Below are 21,954 nucleotides of genomic sequence, written 5' to 3'. Positions count from 1 at the left end.
CCTTTCCTTCTCAGTCTCTTCTTTTCCACACACCATATTCCTGGTACTGATTCCATAACCCGTAGTGGGTCTACCTTCTGTGGATACCGAAACCCACCATTCCCTCAGTATCGATGAGTTCCTATTTCTTGCTAATTCTTCACAGTGGGTCCCAGAGGACCTGCTCACATACTTCCTCACTATCCACAAACTATATTTTGCCCCTTAACCGCATTTTTTTAACAATTTGACCTATCCATGATCCCCTTCCTTGCATCAAAGGACCCACAGAGTGGAGAACCCACATAAATGTATGGAGTGTGGAAAAGCTTCTCTCAGAGTGGAGATCTATGTTGCCATCAAAGGACCCATACAGGGGAGAAGCAACACGAAATAATAGAATGTGGAATGATCTTCAGTCAGTGTAGACATCTGCGTCACCATCAAAGGACCCACACAGGGGGAAAAGGCACAACTAATGCATGGAATGTTCAAAGAGCTTCTGTCAAAATGGATATCTGCTTTGCTTTCCCATCAAAGGGCCAGACAGGGGAGAAGTCACATAAATGTATCTAATGTCAAAAAAATTCAGTCAGTACCATTCTGTACTTACACAGGGGAGAAACCACAGAAATGTATGGAATGTGGAAAGAGCATCTCTCAGAGTGGAAATCTGCATTCCATCAAAGGACCCTCAAACGTGACAAGCCACACAAACACATGTAATGTGGAAAAGGCTTCCATTACAGTGGAATTCTCCATTTAAATCAAAGGACTCACACAGGGGAGAAAACATATCAATGCATAGAATGGTGAAAGAGCTCTCAGAGTGGACATCTGCATTTCTATCAAAGGACCTACATAGGGGAAAAGCTACACAAATGCATGGAATGTGAAAGAGCTTCTCTGAGTATCAAGATCTGCATTCCTACCAAGGGGTCCACACAGGAGATAAGCCACACAACTTCATGGAAAGTGGAATGAGCTTCGGCCACGTGGATTTCTGCTTTCCCATCAAAGGACCACACATAGGAGAAGCCATTCCATGCACAAATGCATGGAATGTGGAAAGAGCTTCAGTCTGAGTGGAAATCTGTGTCACCATCAAAGGACACACACAGGGGAGAAGACACATAAATACATTGAATGTGGAAAGACCATCTCACAGAGTGGAAATCTGCATTCACATCAGAGGACCCACAAAGGTGAGAATCCGCACAAATGCATGTAATGTGGAAAAAGCTTCAGTTACAGTCAAAATCTCCATTCACATCAAACAACCGAAACAATGAGAAAACATATCAATACATACAATGTTGAAATCTTCTCTCAGTGGACATCTGCATTTCCATCAAAGGGCTCACACAGGGGAGAAGTCACAGAAATACATGGAATGTAGAAAGATCTTTCAGAATGGAGATCTGCATCCCCTTTAAAGGAAAGTTGAAAGAGCTTCAGTGGAAATCTGCATTGCCATCAAAGTACCCACATAGGGGAGAAGACTAATAAATGCATAGAATGTGGAAAGAGCTTCTTTCAGAGTGGAGATCTACATTGCTATCAAAGAACCCACACAGGGGAGAAGCCACATAAATGCATAGAAAGTGGAAAGAGCTTCAGTGTGAGTGGAAATATGCGTCACCATCAAAGGACCCACACAGGGGCGAAGCCACATAAATGCATGGAATATGGAAAGAGCTTCAGTCAGAGTAGATATCTGTGTTAGCATCAGAGGACCCACAAAGGGGAGAAGCCACATAAGTGCATGGAATATTAAAAGACCTTCAGTCTGATTGGAAATCTGCATTCCCATCAAAGGACCATACAGGGAGAAGCCACAGAAATGCATGAAATGTGGAAAGAGCTTCAGTCTTGAGTAGAAATCTGTGTCGTTATGAAAGGACCTCCACGGTGGAAAAGCCACATAAATGTATGGAATGTAAAAAAGCTCTGAGTTCTACAATGCCATCAAAGGACCCACACAGGGGAGAAGCCACAACAAATGCATGGAATGTGGAAAGAGCTTCAATCAGAATGGAAATCTGTGTTCCCAACCAGAGGACCCACAAAGGGGAGAAGGCACATAAATGCATGCAATGTGAAAAGAGCTTCAGTCTGAGTGGAAATCTGTCGCCATCAAAGGACCCTCACAGGGGACAAGCCACATAAATGTATGGAATGAGAAAAGAGCTTCTCTTAGAGTGGAGATGTTCTTTGCAATCAAAGGAACCACACAGTGAGAAGACACAAATATGAATGGAATGTGCAAAAAGCTTCAGTCAGAATGGAGATCTGCGTTCCTATCAAAGGACCCACAAAGGGGATAAGCCATTCAACTGCCTTGAATGTGGAAAGAGCTTCAGACACAGTGGAATTCTGCATTCCCATCAAAGGACCCACACATAGGGGAAGCCACACAAATGCATGGAATATGGAAAGAGCTTCAGTGTGAGTGGAAATCTTTGTCGCCATAAAAGCACCCACACAGGAGAGAATCCACATAAATCCATAGAATGTGAAAACAACTTCAGTCAGAGTGGATATCTGCCTTCCCATCAGAGGACCCACAGGGGGGAGAAGCCACATATATGTGTTGGGTGTCATCCTGGCCTCCACAATTCTCCAGTCCCCAATGAGTAGCCAGACGAGGAAAACAGGATTAGAATGGTGGATTCCTTTCTCTATTCCTATGCATACTATAGAGCAGGGGTCCCCAAACTAAGGCCCGGGGGCCGGATGTGACCCTCCAAGGTCATTGACCTGGCCCCCACCCTCAGTTTTAGACTTAGGCTCGCCCAAAGTCCGAAATGACTTGAAGGCACAACACCAGCAATCCTACTTAACTTGACTATCTCATTGGCCAGAAGCAGGCCCACACTTCCCATTGAAATCCTGATAGGTTTACACAGTATGTTGGTTAAAATTGTTTTTATTTTTAAATATTGTATTGTTCTTTAATTTACTAAGACTGTGCAGTCCTAATAATATCATATATTGTGTATACATATAATATTGATAATAATATTGTAATGCAATACAATACAATATTTATTTATTTATTACAGTATTTCTACCCTGCCCTTCTCACCCAATAGGGGACTCAGGGCAGTTAATAATAATAATACAATATAATAATATTAATTATATATTATATATAAAATGTAATATTACTAATAATATTACAGTATAGTGGTATAGTAAAATATAGTAATAAATATAATGCTAATATTGTGCTATGCTAATAATATAATATATTGTATGTACATACAACTTGTAAGCCGCTCTGAGTCCCCTTCAGGGTGAGATAGGGTGTGGTATAAATGTAGTAAATAAATCAATAATTGTTGTCGGGGGATTTTTTTTTTTTTTGCACTACAAATAAGACATGTGCAGTGTGCATAGGAATTTGTATTTTTTTAAATGATAATTCGGCCCCTCAACAAGCCATGAACCGGCCCTCCACTTAAAAAGTTTGAGGAACCCTGCTATAGAAGACCAAAATATAACAGGAGGATGGGGGATGACTTTTTTAAAAAAACACAAATACAGTAGAGTCTCACTTAGCCAAGCTAAACAGGCCAGCAGAAGCTTGGATAAGCGAATATCTTGGATAATAAGGAGGGATGAAGGAAAAGCCTATTAAACATCAAATTAGGTTATGATTTTACAAATTAAGCACCAAAACATCATGTTATACAAAAAATTTGACAGAAAAAGTAGTTCAATACGCAGTAATGTTATGTTGTAATTACTGTATTTACGAATTTAGCACCAAAATATCATGATATATTGAAAACATTGACTACAAAAATGGCTTGGATTATCCAGAGGCTTGGATAAGCAAGGCTTGGATAAGTGAGAGGGAGAATTCTTCACCTTTTCAGAATTGCAGGGATTACTATTTCTGATGCCACTGTTCATGTGTTCAGGAGCCTTTTTTATTATGTTGGAACTTGGAAAGAGAGAAGCAACACTTTGAATAAAGTGAAACAATAACTGTTTATTTGTTACTTAGAAGGTACATAAGCGTAATGGTTTCAGTCATATATACAGTACAGATGCTTGGTGGTTACAATAATGGCTTTTGATTGTTCTCTTCTGAAGATGTTACGTATAAACTCGTTTCTGTGTGATTTTGTTCCATATAGTTCCTCAGCCATTTCATTCCTAAAGGCTTTTATTGTATTTCCCTCAAAGAGGCTATCTTCTAAACCACAGTTTGCAATCCCAAAGCCTATTCCTCAAATTGGCTTCCAGAACCTAAGCTATCTAACTGGACTCCAAAGCCTGACTAACTGACTGCACTTTTAAAACTTTCTTGACTAACTCCACTAACTGAACTGACTGAAAAGAAATCTTCAGCTAGCCTTCTAACTGTCATTTTGGCTCCGCCCATCTCTGGTTGCTCAGCAACTTCTCATTTGCATTCAGCCAATCAGGCAGCACCTATGCCAATAGCCAGGCTTTGCTGCGTTGCTGCAAATGAGACCTAGAAAATGGCTGCCTATCAGCCTTGCCTGCCAATGTGCCAATCACCACTGGGACTACATGCACTGGTTTCTGCTAGAGTCTTTGAAGTTCAATCTTGAGGTCCTGATAGCGGCTGAGATTTTCCTGTTGTTTTTCGTCAATGCAACTGTCACCTGGGATGGTGACATCAATGATCCAAGCCTTTTTCTTTTCCACAACTGTGATGTCTGGTGTGTTGTGTTCCAGAACTTTGTCAGTCTGGATTTGGAAATCCCACAGTATCTTTGCGTGCTCATTTTGCACACCAATCCTGCGAGGTGGGCCACATACCAAGTTTAGGAGGTAGGCTAGATCCGTTACACATGCCTTCCTAGAAGAGGCTTTCTGTCTCTACTCCTCTCTTTCTGTTTGCTATCATCTCCTCCCCCATTTGATAGATGTAGCAATGTGATCTCCTTGAAGTATGAGGTAACTTCCTCCCTATTGGTATTAAGATGGGACCTAGGCTTTGACAACATAGTTGGCCTCCATTTTTTTCTCTTCTGCCTTTTGTCTCCTCCTGTGAGGACACATCTTGCCATTCTCCAGATAAGATGTAGCTGCATGTACATTATTGATATCTTTAGTTTTTGCTTTCCTTAGAATATTAGATTTAGAAAGTTAGTTAGTTCCAAGAACTTTCTTTCCCAGAATGTATTTTTTTAACCTTTGAACTTATATTTTTGGCTCTGCAATCCTGTGCCATCCTAAGCAACAGAGGCTTATCCCAGCCTCTGTTACAGTGTATGAAGGTGTATTGATGAAGGTGTATTGGGAAAATATAATACTTGTATTGGAAAATATATATTGAATGTAATCATGTTAAAGAAATAGACATAGAGAATATGTAATCACCAGCAGATTCTGTGCTAGCCTTAGAAACACTCTGCTCAGCAAATGTGTCTCAGACCAAAGTTCACTCAAGTGCCAGAGACATCTGTTAAGTATCAACCAGAATAGATAAGCTAATGGACAAAAGACAAATTAAGGCTTTTTGGGATGTCAAGATAAGACCTGGCCATTAAGTCTCTGACAGCTAAAGATAACTGGGATTCTCCTTAATTAATGAGCACCCCTAATGGATGAGACGAGAATTCCAGTGCTAATAGGACTCTGACAGCTGAGATAAGGGGATTCTCCTTAATTAATGAGAATCCTTAATGGATAAGGCGAGGATTCCAAAGATAACGCCCTAATGGAGGGTTAGAGGTCTTGAAAGCAGTCTATATTTTAGGAAAATGCAAAGTTAAGCTTTTTAGTTAAGTGCCCAGTTAAGACTTTTTTGACATTAATTGTGTGTGACGCAGTAGATGGAGGAAAAAGGGTATATAAGAACTTGTGATCCTCAGTTATGGTACCTTCGCTTTCCTGATTACAGGAGGAGGTCTCCTTTTTTCTTTATTGCTGTATTCTCATTGGCCATTGAGAATAAAGACGTCATTTTTTCTACAGCCACCGGAACTCTCTTTTGTCTCATTGCCTCAAGCCTTTGTCTGCCATTTCAAGCTCACTACACATATGTTTCTGCTGATTGTGAAGTGTGCTTCTCGTACTCTGCTATATTTTTGGTGGAATCACCTCAAGAGAGGGTTATTTTTTGAGTCTATCCGCTCATACCACTTCCTCACATAACTTAAATTTTATTGAGTTCTATACATAAAATCTGATATTCCACTGGCCCACTACACTTGTTTTGGTTAAAGTGCAGTTTTTGAGTCTTTTAAACATTGAGGACAGCAATTTTTTCCAACGTATCAGGAAAAGGTGAGGAAATTGATTTTTCTCAAAACTCCGGATGTTTTGCCAAATTTCTAATGAAGTAGCCCTTGTTGCTCTCAGGTTAGGATCACCCAATTTGGGGGAGGAGTCAAAATAAACTTTTTTGGGGCAATTTTCATCATTTCCTTTTGCTCCCCAGGCAGGAAGATTTGGTTGTAAGCTACCTCATAACACTTCTACTTTGCAAAAAAATAAAATAGCCTTTTAGAGTACCTTTGTGGTCGGACCTGGGCGATCAGTTGCGTTTAGTCTAGTCTGACCTGCAGCGATGAGTTCCGCAGATCAGGAAGAGTCATGCTGAGACCAATTTGACTGTGTAAACATGCCCCAGCAACCACTTAAATATGTATCTTTTTCTTCATCTCTGTGCCTTTCTAAACCCTGGATTTTGTAACAATCACAAATAAGAGCTATTTTGTATCCCCTATGGCATGAGAGCATTAATTCCCTCTCGCGGCTCTGCCCTCCCTCCCTTTCCTTCCTCGCTGGGCGAGTCGCGGAACAATGGGCTACCTCCAGCTTCTATTTCTGGCCATATCTCCTTTGTTTTGAATCCTAGCATGTTCATCTTACATATTCCTTTCTAAAAATGCCTCACCGTCAAAAAGAGACCACCCACTTGCAAATTGATAAGGTTTTCGGAAGCGGATCAGTTGATTGTCAATCTGTCAAAAAATGTCAAAACGGAGTTCCCTTGCATTGCGGCGCGATTTCCTCTGCAAGGGCAGGCTCGCTGAAGTTCGGACTGCATGCGGGGGCCACCCAGAGCCCCTGCCCCCATCCATGAACTATCCTCATCCCTGGAGTGCCCCCTCCCACTGACCTTTTGACCCGGCGGGGTTGCTTCACCCAGAGAGCCACAGATTTGACTCCTGTGGACTTTTATTTTATTTTATGAATTCCACACCATAAAAGGCTTGGGAAACGAAGGGAAAATATTGTTCTTATGTATGAATTATGTACCCTACCTGTTCCTTTTCTTTATCTTTGTGAAAAATGTCTTATATTAAAGAGTGACCGAGGCCTGACCTAGGAATTAAATGGACAAGTTGCAACACATCCCAGAGGGAGATAATTCCTCACACCAGGAAACTGTCAGATTCCCCTTGCACGGACAATAGATTAGATTTTTTTCCCATTAAGACATCGGAGCAGGGCCATCTTTTGGGAAATCAGCCGTCTGGATTCCGGGACCACTTAACAACAGGGACAATCAAGGCACGATCACCTCAGCTGTCAACATGGACAGGACACCTTTCAAAAACAAATGCAGCCCATCTAACTCACCACGGTCTGGCAGAGCCTGCCAGACAAAAATGTATATTTACACCCCAAGAAGCAGTCTAGAAACCCCTTCTGGACATTTACTCAATGACTCAATCATAATCCATAAAACACCATAAAACTGCCAGCAAAACACGAGGAAAGGAATGAGGAAGTACAGCCACTACTGGACGGTGAAGCAACAGCTCTCCCTGTGGCCGGAATCGTGAAGCTGGAAAAATGTTAAAAAATGCCTCTGAGTCTGTCTAATGTATGTTGTTTGTCTGTTGGCACTGAATGTTTGCCATATATGTGCTCATTGTAATCCGCCCTGAATCCCCTTCGGGGTGAGAAGGGCGGAATATAAATACTGTAAATAAATAAATAATCCCTCGTTAATCCCCGGCAAGTCCATTGTTCCTAGATAAGCCCGCCTCCTCATCCCTGATTGGTGGGGGACCCCGAGGCATAGGGAGCCCTCTGATTGTACGAGGGTTTCCACCGCCATCTTAAGGACCAATCAACGCATAGGAAGGTGGGAAAAGGGGTAGCGAGAAATTCAATCTGCGCCTCCCATATTTTTTGTTATAAAAGTGGTTGATCTGTAAATGTATGTTATGACTTCTTGACGAGCGATTGCAGATGTCATCCTTTTCAGCTGAAACTAACTAAAACAACTCGGTATTCTTTCTTCAACATCCTGAGGGTGAGAAATTCTTTGGCTAAACCTTGATTGATCTATAGCGGCTCCCCCTCTTGCCAGGATCCTCAGACTCACGCCCGAGAGAGGAGCGGGGGATTCCCTTCAAGAAGGAAATCCCTAACTAAAAGAGCTCGATAACACCTTTATTTCTTCCATGATTTGTCTGTGTCATGATTTTTCAGCCTGTGCTGCTGCCCTTCCAAATAGGAATCCCCCATCTCTTTTCTCTCTTGTTCCCTCTCTGCCGTTGAAAATTGTTGGAGTTTGTAGTCCAAAACACCAGCTGAGTTTGTGTTGCTGCCCTTCCAAAGGGATTCCCCCATCCCTTTTCTCTCTCTTTCATAGAATCATAGAATAGTAGAGTTGGAAGAGACCTCATGGGCCATCCAGTCCAACCCCCCACTAAAAAGCAGGAAATCGCATTCAAAGCACCCCCGACAGATGGCCATCCAGCCTCTGCTTAAAAGTCTCCAAAGAAGGAGCCTCCACCACGGCCCGGGGGAGAGAGTTCCACTGTCTAACAGCTCTCACAGTGAGGAAGTTCTTCCTGATGTTCAGGTGGAATCTCCTTTCCTGTAGTTTGAAGCCATTGTTCCGCGTCCTAGTCTGCAGGGCAGCAGAAAACAAGCTTGCTCCCTCCTCCCTATGACTTCCCTTCACGTATTTGTACATGGCTATCATGTCTCCTCTCAGCCTTCTCTTCTGCAGGCTAAACATGCCCAGCTCTTTAAGCCGCTCCTCATAGGGCTTGTTCTCCAGACCCTTAATCATTTTAGTCGCCCTCCTCTGGACGCTTTCCAGCTTGTCAACATCTCCCTTCAACTGTGGTGCCCAAAATTGGACACAGTATTCCAGGTGTGGTCTGACCAAGGCAGAATAGGCACAATTCCCTCTCTGCTCTTGGGAATTGTGGGTGTTGAAGTAACAAAAAGCACCGAGAGGGATGGTGGGTGGGGCCAAATGTCTGTAGTGTGGAAACCTCTTCATTGAAAACTACGCAAGACAACTGAGTGCACTAGACAGTGCGATTGTAAGGTAGGGAAAAACTAAATTTTATCATGAAATTGAGCTGGACTGAACTCTTTTATTCTGTGCACATCTGAACACTTCCCGGCAAAATCCCCAGCAAAATGCATGGAACATTAAAAGAGCTTCAGTAAGATTGGATATCTATGTTCCCATCAAAGAACCCACAAAAGGGGTATAGCCACACAAATGCATGGAATGTTAAAAGAGCTGCAGTTTAATTGGAAATCTGCATTCCCATCAAAGGACCACACAGCCATATGTCCCAAAAATCTGTTTGTTTCCAAATACCCTTTTTACTTTAATATCACAAGTCAGTTTGTCATTGATCGCTATGTTCCAAATTTCTCTATACCTCTAATGAGTTGACCTTTTATCTTTCCAATTCTTTGCAACTACTGTATTAATCTTGCCACCGTTAATAAACTAGAGGTCAATTCTTTTTCTGCTTGTATAAATATCGTCTTGTCGTATATTGATAACAATGCTATTATTGTGCATTTTTTCCTCTATTTTTTATTATTGCCCTTATTTCTTTAAAAAAAGGTTTCCCAGAATTTTTAAATAAATTTGCATATGAGCCTACTTCCTGGCAGCCTCTCCAGCATTGATTAACATATTTGTCTATTTGATTTAATCTAACTGGGGTTAAATACCACCTCCAAATTATATTATAATATGTAGTTCTCCTTAATTCTTATAGACATATTTTTAAGATACGCATATTCCATTCTCTTTTCCATTCTTGAATATTTAAAGTTTTTCCTACATCTTATTTCCACAGTTCTTTAAGATGATCTTGTTTCTGTTCTTCTTCTAGTAATAATGTATAACTATCACTTATTGTACCTTTTATTATTTTATTTCTTTCTTTCCTCTCTCTTTGGATTATCTTTCCCTCAAATTTCATATAATTTTTACCCCCATTATACTTCCTTCTTATGTCTATTGAGCATTTGTTCAATTGTAAACATACCAGGCTCTCTTCCTTCCTGCTAATAGATCTTTGATTGTTTCTATGTTTGTCATATTTAAATTCCAGTCTGTAATTTTCATTATTCATTACCTAATAACTAATTCCTAATTCCCCTTTCCTCTCTTTCTTCCTGCCTCCTCACTTCCTTCTTCGCAGCCTTTTTGAGGTTCATTCTTTTTGAACCATCAGAGACTACATACATGCTTAATCTGTTTTGCACAGACTAAGGATGCTAAGAAAATTCTCTGATATTGCCTATGTGATATTGCGAGGCATGGGGGGCGGTGCCTAATCTCTACAGTGTGATAGCAATTCTACTGAGTACAACTGAGTAAGACAGATAGATTTAACAGTGTGATGAAGGTAGGAGAAAATCATCTATTTTTATTTAAAATACTGAACCAAACACTTCCCTGCTTCAATGAGATGAAGTCCTCAGAAGGGATTTGACTAAGAGCTCAATCTAAAGTCAAACCACGTGCTACCTGCAGCCAAGGGAATCACACGTGTTCTTTGGGAAATGGTGAATGTATAGGACCAGAATGACCACAACAACTGGAATTTCCCTGTTGCAATTCACTTTATTACTTTTGTCCCAAATCTATGGATGATTTCTCTCCTGTATGTAGTCTCTGATGGTTCAAAAAGAATGAACCCCAAACAAAACATTTCCCACACACTTGGCACTGGTATGGCTTTTCTCCAGTGTGGAGTTTTTGTGTTTCACCAACTGTGAACTGGAAGCAAAACATTCCCCACACTCCTGACATTTGTATGGCTTCTCTCCTGTGTGGAGTCTTTTGTGCTTCACCAAGTGTGAACTGGAAGTGAAACATTTCCCACATTCCTGGCATTGGTATGGCTTCTCTCCTGTGTGGAGTCTTTTGTGGCTCACCAAGTGTGAACTGTCAGCAAAACATTTCCCACACTCCTGACATTTGTAAGGCTTCTCTCCTGTGTGGAATCTTTTGTGCTTCACCAAGGCTGAACTGTCAGCAAAACATTTCCCACACTCCTGACATTTGTAAGGCTTCTCTCCTGTGTGGAATCTTTTGTGCTTCACCACCTGTGAACTGTCAGCAAAACATTTCCCACACTCCTGGCATTGGTATGGCTTTTCTCCTGTGTGGAGTCTTTTGTGTTTCACTAAGTTTGAACTGGAAGCAAAACACTTCCCACACTCCTGGCATTGGTATGGCTTCTCTCCTGTGTGGAGTCTTTTGTGTTTCACTAAGTCTGAACTGGAAGAAAAACACTTCCCACATTCCTGGCATTGGTATGGTTTCTCTCCTGTGTGGAGTCTTCTGTGCTTCACCACCTGTGAACTGTCAGCAAAACATTTCCCACACTCCTGGCATTGGTATGGTTTCTCTCCTGTGTGGAGTCGTTTGTGCCTCACTAAGGCTGAATTGTCAGCAAAACCTTTCCCACACTCCTGGCATTGATATGGCTTCTCTCCTGTGTGGAGTATTTTGTGCCTCACCAAATCTGTACTGGAAGCAAAACATTTCCCACACTCCTGGCATTGGTATGGCTTCTCTCCTGTGTGGAGTCTTTTGTGCCTCATCAAGTTTGAACTGCAAGTAAAACACTTTCCACACTCCTGGCATCTGTATGGTTCCTGTCCTGTGTGAAATCTCTCATGTATCACCAAATGTGAACTCTGGATAAAAAATTCCCCACACGCCTGGCTTATGAAATCCTCGGTTCCTTCTTGGCACAGATCTGGCAATTTGTGATCAACCACACAATTTGCTAATACTTTCCATTTAAGATGGCTTTTCCCAGCACGGAGTATCTTGTGAAGCACAGGTACCATATTTTGGGTAAAACATTGCCCACATACAATGCATTTGTAAGGTCTTCCTCTGGCAGAATCTTCATCTTCACTATGGGCTTGCTTTCTGCATTTGGTGCATACATTGCTCTTCTCCCCATTATCTACTGTGAAGAAGAACAGAAACCATCAATCCTCAGCGTGAGTGATAAGGACTTTAAGGGCCCTTCCACACAGCTTTATCAAGCCAGAATATCAAGGCAGAAAATCCCACAATATCTGCTTTGAACTGGGTTATCTGAATCCATATTAACACATCAAGCCAACCTTCACTGGGACAGTCTTCCACCTGGAAACAGATGCCCTCCGCATAGAAGAACATGCGGGTCAAGAATAGGACTGCACAGTCACCTACGTACCCACCCCCAAGACACTGCACTTGGAGGGCTATTATACTCAGAAAATGAGGGATCGCCTAAGTAAGTACGTAAGTAACTACTATTCCAGTTCAAAGCAAACAATGTGGGATTTTAATCAGCTGTGTGGAAGGGGCCTAAGGAAGTAGGATAAGAAGTTGATTGAAATTATCCTTAAAACAACATAGACATGGAGGAAAAGAAGATATAAATGCTGTCATCTCTCCACCCCTTGTTCAGTAAAGATGGACACAATTTGACTGCCTAGAGCTTCTAAGGGTCCTTCCACACAGTCCTCTATCCCAGAATATCGAGGCAGAAAATCCCACATTATCTGAGTGTGAACTCAGATAACCCAGTTCAAAGCAGATATTGTGGGATTTTCTGCCTTGATATTCTGGGATACAGGGCTGTGTGGAAGGACCCTAAGAAAGAGATGAGTAACATAAGCTCCAGAGGCTACTTGTTGCTCAGCCCAACCCGTTTTTTAATTCTGTCTCCTTCTCTCTGGGGGGAATGTATGCCTTTTCAGTTCACCCCCAAATTCTTGCCATTTTCTCTCGTGAATGACTGATGCTAGGGGCTGTTTGTCTGCTGGGAGAGGCAGTGTAAAACGGCAGCCTAGCCTTTAGACATGCAGAGGCTAGCTTGCCTGATTGGAAGGAAAAACAATATTAAATACCACACCAATCAAAAGATGTATAGCTGTGCCTGCGTTTCTGAAGCCAGGGGAAGTTAGATCTTTTGAAAATCCATTTTCCAGCTTCTTTCTCCAGCCAATTGATCTGGGTAATGGCTCTTAATAGATTTCCAGGGAGCCTGAGTTACTCGGAGGAAGTGTGTAAGCCAGACATCAAGAGTAAGTCAGCTTTTGCAAAAAAACAAAACAAAAAAAAAACCAACAACCCCCCCCCCCCCCAAAAAAAAAAAACCCTTTCTAACATTTCCCATACTCCTCTGGTTTCAGACACACAGTGGCTTTCTATGCCTGCCAAGCTTATACAGGATGCAAAGCCAGACTGCTGAAAATGTGTGCCTGAAGTCAGGCGATGTTTGCTGGGTTAGTTTTTGAAAATCTGCTTCTTCCCTCTCTCCTGCCTCTCTCTGTCACACACACACACAGATAGGTCCTTCTACACTGCCATATAATCCAGATTATCTGCTTTGAGCTGGATTATATGAGTCTACACTGCCATATAATCCAGGTCAAAGCAGATATTCTGGATTATATATGGCAGTGTAGAAGGAGCCAGGGAGTTCTGTAACTGATCTGGAGTCAGGTCCAATTTACTTATGTGACCGCATCTCCTCATATCAACCTGCCGGATCCTTAAGATCATCAGGGGAGGCCCTGCTCTCATTTCCACAGAATTAGCTAAAAACCTGTTTGTTTACAGCGAAGCAATTTAGACTGTGCCAGAAAATGCCATAATTTTATCGACTGAAGTGCAATATAACTCAACAAGATGCTACATTAATGTATATTTCTTTTAAATTGTTTATTTTAAGATGTTTTTATTTTTGATTGTTTTATTAGTTTTATATATGTGTTTGGACTGACGTTTGTATGTTTTTAATATGCTGTAAACATATTTCTCCCTTGAGGGAGAAATGTTGGATATAAATAAAGTATTATTATTTTATTATGACACAGCAAACAAAATAGATATGCTATCATTGCAGGAGCCTTACCAAGGGAGTCCACAATCCCATGAATCTCCTCCATGATCTGCATGTGCAAGATTTTCTGATCAGGATTCAGGAGAACCCACTCCTCCGGGGAGAAATGGACAGCCACGTCCTCAAAGGCAATTGGGCCCTGGTGGAAAAAGAAAACAAATTCCTTCGCACTTAAGGGCTATCAAGAACTAATACCAAGAAAACCTTTAAAGTAGATTTACATTCCTGTTGGTTGTTTGAAAGGGTTAAGGCTCCCATGCCACAGTTGTAAGTTTTGCAGAGATGTCTGGTTGGTCACGGTCAGAACCATTTCTTAATTAACATGTAGAATCAGAAATGGAATCTGGACATGTTCCAGCTTTTATTGTGGTGCCCAGAACTGGACACGATGTTATTTCAGGTGAGGTCTCACCAAACCAGAAAGAAGGTCACAATGACTTCCCTTAATCTAGACACCATATTTCTTTGGATGCAGCCCAAAATCCGATAGGCTTTTAAGATGCTGCATCACTTTGCTGGCTCATGTTCAACTTGTGGTCTACTAATATTATACCCTTTTATGCAAACTGTTGTCAAGCCAGATGTCACCCATCCTGTATTTGTGCAGTGCATTTTTCTTTTGCCTAAGTGTACTACCCTACATTTATTCTTGCTGAAATTTATTTCGTTAGTTTTGTTCAGGCCATTTGGAATCCTGATCCTATCTTCTAGAGCAGTGGTCCTCAACCTTTCTAATGCCATGAAATATACAAATCCTCTTGTTGTGGTGATTCCAGACTGCCTTCTTACTGATCTGCTCCAACATTTTTCCTGTTATTTAGCTCAAGCTGACTAGATGGTAATTATTGGGGTTCTTCTTTTTTGTTCATTCTTAAAGATAGAGACAATCTTTGCCTCCTCCAGTCTGCTCAGACCTCTCCTGTTCTCAAACAATTCTCAAATATTATTGCCAGTGGTTATGGAATTTCTTCTGCTAGTTCCTTCAGTACTTTGGATGTGGTTTATGTGGCCCTGGAGACTTCAATTCATTTAGAGTAGCCAGGATTGCATTTCCCCTATTACCTTATCTGCTCAATCTTGCTCAAGTTGAATACTGATTCTTTTTTCGAAGAAGACTGAGGCAATGTTCTACCTTTTCCCTATCCCGTTTGCATTTTACGACCTTCTCCAGGCAGAGACCCTACTGTTTGCTCGTTTTTTCTTCTTCTAGTGACACAAACAAAGTACTGCTTTTTATCGTTATTAATTTCTTTGGCAAGCCTGAGCCCATTTACTGCTTTAGCTTGTTAAAACTTTTCCCTACTTATGCTAGTTAATGGTTTGAATGCTTTGGTGATTTCCTGCCTTTTCCATTTCTTCTACATTTTTTTTAATCTTAACTCACTTTAAAGGTCTTTGAATATCCATCTGGTTTCTTTAGACTTTTCTTATTTTTTCCCTCTTGTTCACACTGTTTCCAATTGTAGTTTTGGTATTTCACTTTTAAGAAACTCCCATTCAATCTTGTCTGTTTCAAGAGATGTTTGATGATTAAGCCTGGAACAAATGACACCCAGGCAGCTCCATTCCTCCTCTCCCAGGAATCCTTCCGCATACCTGATTCAGTTCCACTCCATCACAAAGGGGAAGAAACGACTGTGGATTTGTCGACAACATCATTCCAGCCCCTGGGAGAGAGAGCAAGGTGTGGAAAGCTGATCACATAAACATGTTTCAGAGCTTACAAATACAGTCCACAAAAAGGAATCTATAAGGAAATACAGTACAGTACTTTGGATAGACACTAGTACTGGGCTTGGTATTTCTACTGACTAAAGGTATTCTTTGTTGTCTGTTTGTCTTCCAGCTGAGTTTCAGGGCCCACCTTAGCTTCGGGTTTCACCTGGGAACATACCATATGGCTGATATTTCAGTCCCACCCAACAATATGCAAATGTAGAAGTATAATAATAACAAAAATAAATAACACTGAAATTACACCTTTTGCAACCAAATGAATACCTATATACTCATCTCAAGGCCATGTGAGCCTGCATGTACGCCTTCTTTAGCTCAAAGTTTATTTATTTATTTATTTATTTGCAGTATTTATATTCCGCCCTTCTCACCCCGAAGGAGACTCAGGGTGGATCACATTATACACACATAGGGCAAACATTCAATGCCCATAAACACATCAAACAGAGACCGAGACAGACAGACGCAGAGGCAATTTAACCTTCTCCTGAGGGGATGTTCGATTCTGGCCACAGGGGGGAGCAGCTGCTTCATCATCCACTCTGACGGCACTTCCTCATTCCAGGTCGTAAATTAGTTAAACGTGCCTCCCCACTTTTATAAGTGGTACCTTATTTCCTACTTGATAGATGCAACTATCTTTCAGGTTGCTAGGTCAGCAACGAGCAGGGGCTATTTTTTTATTTTTAATTGACGGGTGCTCACCCCGCCACAGGCTGGCCTCGAACTCATGACCTCATGGTCAGAGTGATTTATTGCAGCTGCTCAACAGCCTGTGCCACAGCCCGCCCCCCCGGCGGATGTGCTATAATCCCCTGAAGGGTAATTTACATTGGCATAAAACACCAAAACTCCTAGAAGGGTTCTTCCTTACCCTCCAATGTTGTAGTCCCATCTTCTTCTTGCTTGAGCTTATTCTGCTGGAGACTCTGGATTGTGTCTGATGGAGGTTTCTCTGATTCAGAGACATCAGGGTAGACTTCAATGCAGTTATTTTGGGCCTGGAAAAGCACAGAGAATTCCATAATTAGTATAGAGAAAGGTTAGAAAAGGAGTTTTCCCCAAATGTGCAGAAACTGCATTCTGAGATTTTCCCTCCTATCACATTCAATGCAATATTTGGGGTAAACATATTCGAGTAGAATATAAACTGAGCTTACAGTGAATTTGAATGTGACAGAAGGAGGGCAGAGCAAGTAGGAAAAGAAGCAGAGGGAGCGGAATCCGGCTTATCTCTCTCATAGGTCCCATCTTGGAAGAAAAGCAGGATTTAGGTTTAATCTATCCATCAGTCCCAAGGTTAGTGAAACCAAGAGGAAATGCCCTCACCTGTTCTTCCTGCCTCTTGTCCTCTGCCCGACTCAGGAGGAAGCCTTCCGCCAGGGCCACCGCCTGGGAAGAGGTCTCTGCCCCACACTCTCGGACCCAGCTCCCCATCTCTGGGGGCAGGAGGCTCAGGAACTGCTCCAGGATCACCAGGTCCAGCATCTCAGCCTTGGTGTGTTGCTCTGGCTTCAGCCACTGGCGGCACAGATCGTGGAGGCGGCTGCAAACCTCTCTGGGTCCCTCGCCCTCTTGGTAGGAGGACTGCCTGAAGCGCTGGCGCTGTATATGCGTATTTAGGAACATCTGCGTAGTTCTCTCCCAGTATTCCCCACTGCTCCCAGCAGCCCTGCCTGCTTCAAGTCTAGGTGAGCTGGATCTCTTCATTGTAGAACCACTGTTTGATGAAGAAGCAAATTGGATCCAAGATGCTCTTCCTCCCTCTTCTCTCAACTGAACAGGCTCTACTCTAAATTCCTCAGCCAAAAATCACATTTCCTCTGTGAAAGAAAGGCAGAATTAGACAACAGGCTTTGGGAGGCTTTTTCTTGAAGAGTAAAAAAATAAGCCCTTTATTTATTTCAGAGCCATGTAATGCTAGACCCTCTTTTTACTTGGGCTTCTCCTTCTCCACCCTCCAGGCCCACCTGGCCTCACCTGGCCTTCCATTTAACTCCCATTCAGTCTCAACCCACACTATCCCGCCATGATTCCTTCGCCTGATGCTCCATGATCCATAGCCCTTCTTGTAAACAAGAACCAAGAGACTTTGAAACAAGTGAAAAAAATCAATATAACAACTAAAGTAAAATACTTGGAAATCCAGATGACAAACAAAAACTGCATTATTAAAAACAACTATGAAAAAAAATATGGAAAGAGAATCAAAAAGATGTACAAAGGTGGAAGAATTTAGACCTATCTCTACTGGTGAGAATTTCAACAATCAAAATGAATGTAATCTCAAAAACATTGTTTTTATTTCAGACATACCAATTTTCTCAGAAGAAGCACTCTTTGAAGTCTGGAATAAAGAACCGACAAAATTCATTTGGAAAAATAAAAAAAACCCAGAGTAAAAATGAAAAATTTATAAGATGAAAAAGATGGAGAAGTAATGGTATTGCCATATATGAACTATACTATGATTCAGCTGCTGACAGAATCATAGAATCATAGAGATGGAAGAGACCTCATGGGGCATCCAGTCCAACCCCATTCGGCCAAGAAGCAGGAAAATTGTATTCAAATCACCCCCGACAGATGGTGGAATCTACTTTCCTGTAATTTGAAGCTGTTGTTCCGCATCCTAGTCTCCAGGGCAGCAGAAAACAAAGCTTGCTCCCTCCTCCCTTTGACTTCCCCTCACATATTTATACATGGCTGTCATGTCTCCTCTCAACCTTCTCTTCTGTAGGCTAAACATGCTCAGCTCTTTCAGCCGCTCCTCATAGGGCTTGTTCTCCAGACCTTTGGTCATTTTAGTTGCCCATCTCTTTAATCTGTTAAGATCATTTTGGATTCTGCTCCTGTCTTCTGGAGTATTAGGTATTCCTCCCAATTTGGTGTTGTCTGCAAACTTGATGATCACGCCTTCTAACGCTTCATCTAAGTCATTAATAAAGGTTTTGAACAGAACCAGGCCCAGGACAGAACCCCTCTTATAGCACTCCACTTGTCACTTCTTTCCAGAATTTTTTTCGTGTCAGGAGCAACCTGAGTTGCTTCTGGAGTGAGAGAATTGGCCGTCTGCAAGGACGTTGTCCAGGGGACGCCTGAATTTTTTTTGATGTTTTACCATCCTTGTGGGAGGCTTCTCTCATGTCCCCGCATGGAGCTGGAGCTGATAGAGGGAGCTCATCCTCGCTCTCCCCGGGTGGGATTCGAACCTGGCAGCCTTCAGGTCAGCAACCCAACCTTCAAGTCACAAGGCTTTAACCCACTCCTCCACGGGGGCTCTTCTTTCCAGGAAGAAGAAAAAGTATTGGTGAGCATCCTTTGGTTTTCAACCTATTACAGATCCACCTAACCGTAGTTTTGCCTATGAAACGTTTGAATAATTTGTTTGCCAGAAGGACATGGGATCTTGTTGAAGAAAGGCCTAACTGAAATCCAGATACGCTACATCCACAGCATTTCCTGCTCCTATCCAGCTTTATCGAAAAAAAGAGATCAGATCAGATTTGTTTCGGATCAATCCATGCTGACTACAGTAGAGTCTCACTTATCCAACACTTGCTTATCCAACGTTCTGGATTATCCAACACATTTTTGTAGTCAATGTTTTCAATACATCATGATATTTTGGTGCTAAATTCGTAAATACAGTAATTACTACATAGCATTACTGCGTATTGAACTACTTTTTCTGTCAAATTTGTTGTATAACATGATGTTTTGGTGCTTCATTTGTAAAATCATAACCTAATTTGATGTTTAATAGGCTTTTCCTTAATGCCTCCTTATTATCCAACATATTCGCTTACCAACATTCTGCCGGCCCGTTTATGTTGGATAAGTGACACTCTACTGTATTAGTGATGACCACATTCGTTTCACAGCCCAGGCTGTGGCGCAGGCTGGTGAGCAGTCAGCTGCAGCCAGCTGCAACAAATCACTCTGACCAAGAGGTCATGAGTTCGAGGCCAGCTCGGAGCTGCGTTTGTCTCTGTCTTTGTTCTATGTTAAGGCATTGAATGTTTGCCTTATATGTGTAATGTGATCTGCCCTGAGTCCCCTTCGGGGTGAGAAGGGCGGAATATAAATACTGTAAATAAATAATACTGTAAATAAATAAGTGCTTGCAGACCACTTCCTTAATGATCTTTCCAGGAATCTTACACTAAAGTACCCAGAAATCTATAATATGTGTAAAGATACAGTTGTCCTATTACTAACTAATATACAGAATAGAACAATGGTAACAGACAAATTATAATCCTTACAGGCACATGAGTAATACTTTGTTCTAAAATTCCTTTATGTTTTACATTCCTTTTGCGCATCTCCAAAACATTAACTTACATGGGACTATGATAAATTTATCTAAAATGTGAACCACAATATACAGTTGTTTATTCCTTTGACCATGCATTTCTAAGACGTTTATCTACGTGGGACAATACTGGAATTTAAAGTGTTGTACTCAGTTATTGAACATACTTATCTGTTACTGAAAAAACATACAAACATGAATATAATGTTTGATGTAATGCTATAAACAGTTTGTATTTGTGTATTACTCATGCGCCTGTAAGGATTATAATTTGTCTGTTACCACTGTTCTATTCTGTATATTAGTTAGTAATAGGACAACTGTATCTTTACACTTTCCAGGAATCTTGCCTGGTCTTGACGTGAGGTTGACCGGACAGTAATTGTTTAGATCGTCCCTTTTTCCCTTCTTGAATATAGGGACCACACTTGCCCTCCTCCAGTCTCCAGTCACAACTAAGAACACCTAGGAGAAAATATCTATATATATAAAAGAGTGATGGCATCACGGCAGCGGACAAAACAACAAAACTAAACCTCAAAAATTGACAGCACAACCCCTCATCCATGCTTCTAGGTTGATACAACAAAAAGAAAAGAAAAATAAAGTCCTAATTAGAGGGAGAGGAATAATTGTTTTTCTCCAATTGCTGCCAGTTAGAAGGCTAAGCTCCACTCACTTGGTCTCCTAGCAACCCACTCAGCCCAGGGGACCCTTTACCTTAACTAACTACCACCAATTCCTCAATACTTTATTTCCCATACCACCATACTTCGCCACAGCAATGCGTGGCCGGGCACAGCTAGTCTACCTATAAACAACTATTAGAAAAAGGAACTCTGCAGAAATTAAAAGCACGACAAGAGCGACAATAAGAAAACTCATCAATGACATGGATTCATTATAATCAACTCCAGCAGAGACCTCAGATAGCCAACAAAAGGGGTAGACGAGAATTGGAGAACCAATGGAACCAACTACAGTAGAATCTCACTTATCCAAGCTAAACGGGCCGGCAGAAGCTTGGATAAGCGAATATCTTGGATAATAAGGACTGATCAAGGAAAAGCCTATTAAACATCAAATTAGGTTATGATTTTACAAATTAAGCACCAAAACATCATGTTATACAACAAATTTGACAGAAAAAGTAGTTCAATACGCAGTAATGTTATGTCGTAATTACTGTATTTACAAATTTAGCACCAAAATATCACGATAAATTGAAAACATTGACTACAAAAATGTGTTGGATAATCCAGAAAGTTGGATAAGCGAGGCTTGGATAAGTGAGACTCTACTGTACTACAGACAAAAAAAAAAAAAAACAAGCCAATTGGGAAGCTGCATCAGTTTCTTCTGAAAGGTTTTACAATTGACGAAGAAATAAAACCACCCATGATTCAGTGGGTGAAATGCGTAATAAAAACTTTAAGGGGGGAAAAAGAGGACACAGGCTGACAGGTGAGAGGGTTGGGAGGGGAAAGCCATTGGTCCTCTGCCTGTCTCTCCTCCTAGGGACCCAATTGATGGAGAAGTGACAGCCTGGCAGTCTGTTGTAGTGACCCCCAATCCCACCTGCCTCAGGCCCCCTTTTCTCCATGTCCAAGTGACTAAGGCCATGCTCCATCTCCTTGGAAGGAGGAGAGTTTAGAGCAGGGGTCCCCAAACTACGGCCCGCGGGCCACATCCGGCCCCCTGGAGCCATTTATCCGGCCCCCACAGATTTCCCCCCCTTTCCTGCGTTGTCCCGCTCCCTGCACAAGCCTTGGAGACTTGCCTTTCCGCCTT

At 41.7% G+C, this 21,954-nt stretch overlaps 1 protein-coding gene across 1 annotated transcript in view; it reads right to left on the bottom strand.

Annotated features, from left to right (window-relative positions):
• Positions 1-9,297: 9,297 nt before the first annotated feature.
• The window catches only part of LOC100565347 (zinc finger protein 729), a 40,347-nt gene continuing 27,690 nt past the window's right edge, over positions 9,298-21,954 (bottom strand). The window contains 6 exon segments of the mRNA XM_062969284.1: positions 9,298-10,950; positions 10,953-12,179; positions 14,121-14,247; positions 15,705-15,775; positions 16,720-16,846; positions 17,175-17,654. Coding sequence (XP_062825354.1) covers positions 10,820-10,950; positions 10,953-12,179; positions 14,121-14,247; positions 15,705-15,775; positions 16,720-16,846; positions 17,175-17,654 — 2,163 coding nt within the window. The 3' untranslated portion in view covers positions 9,298-10,819.

This window comes from Anolis carolinensis, chromosome 2, assembly GCF_035594765.1.
Source record: "Anolis carolinensis isolate JA03-04 chromosome 2, rAnoCar3.1.pri, whole genome shotgun sequence".
NCBI lineage: Eukaryota > Metazoa > Chordata > Lepidosauria > Squamata > Dactyloidae > Anolis > Anolis carolinensis.
Note: the sequence above shows the minus strand (reverse complement) of the source record. Positions and strands in the feature narration are given on the sequence as shown.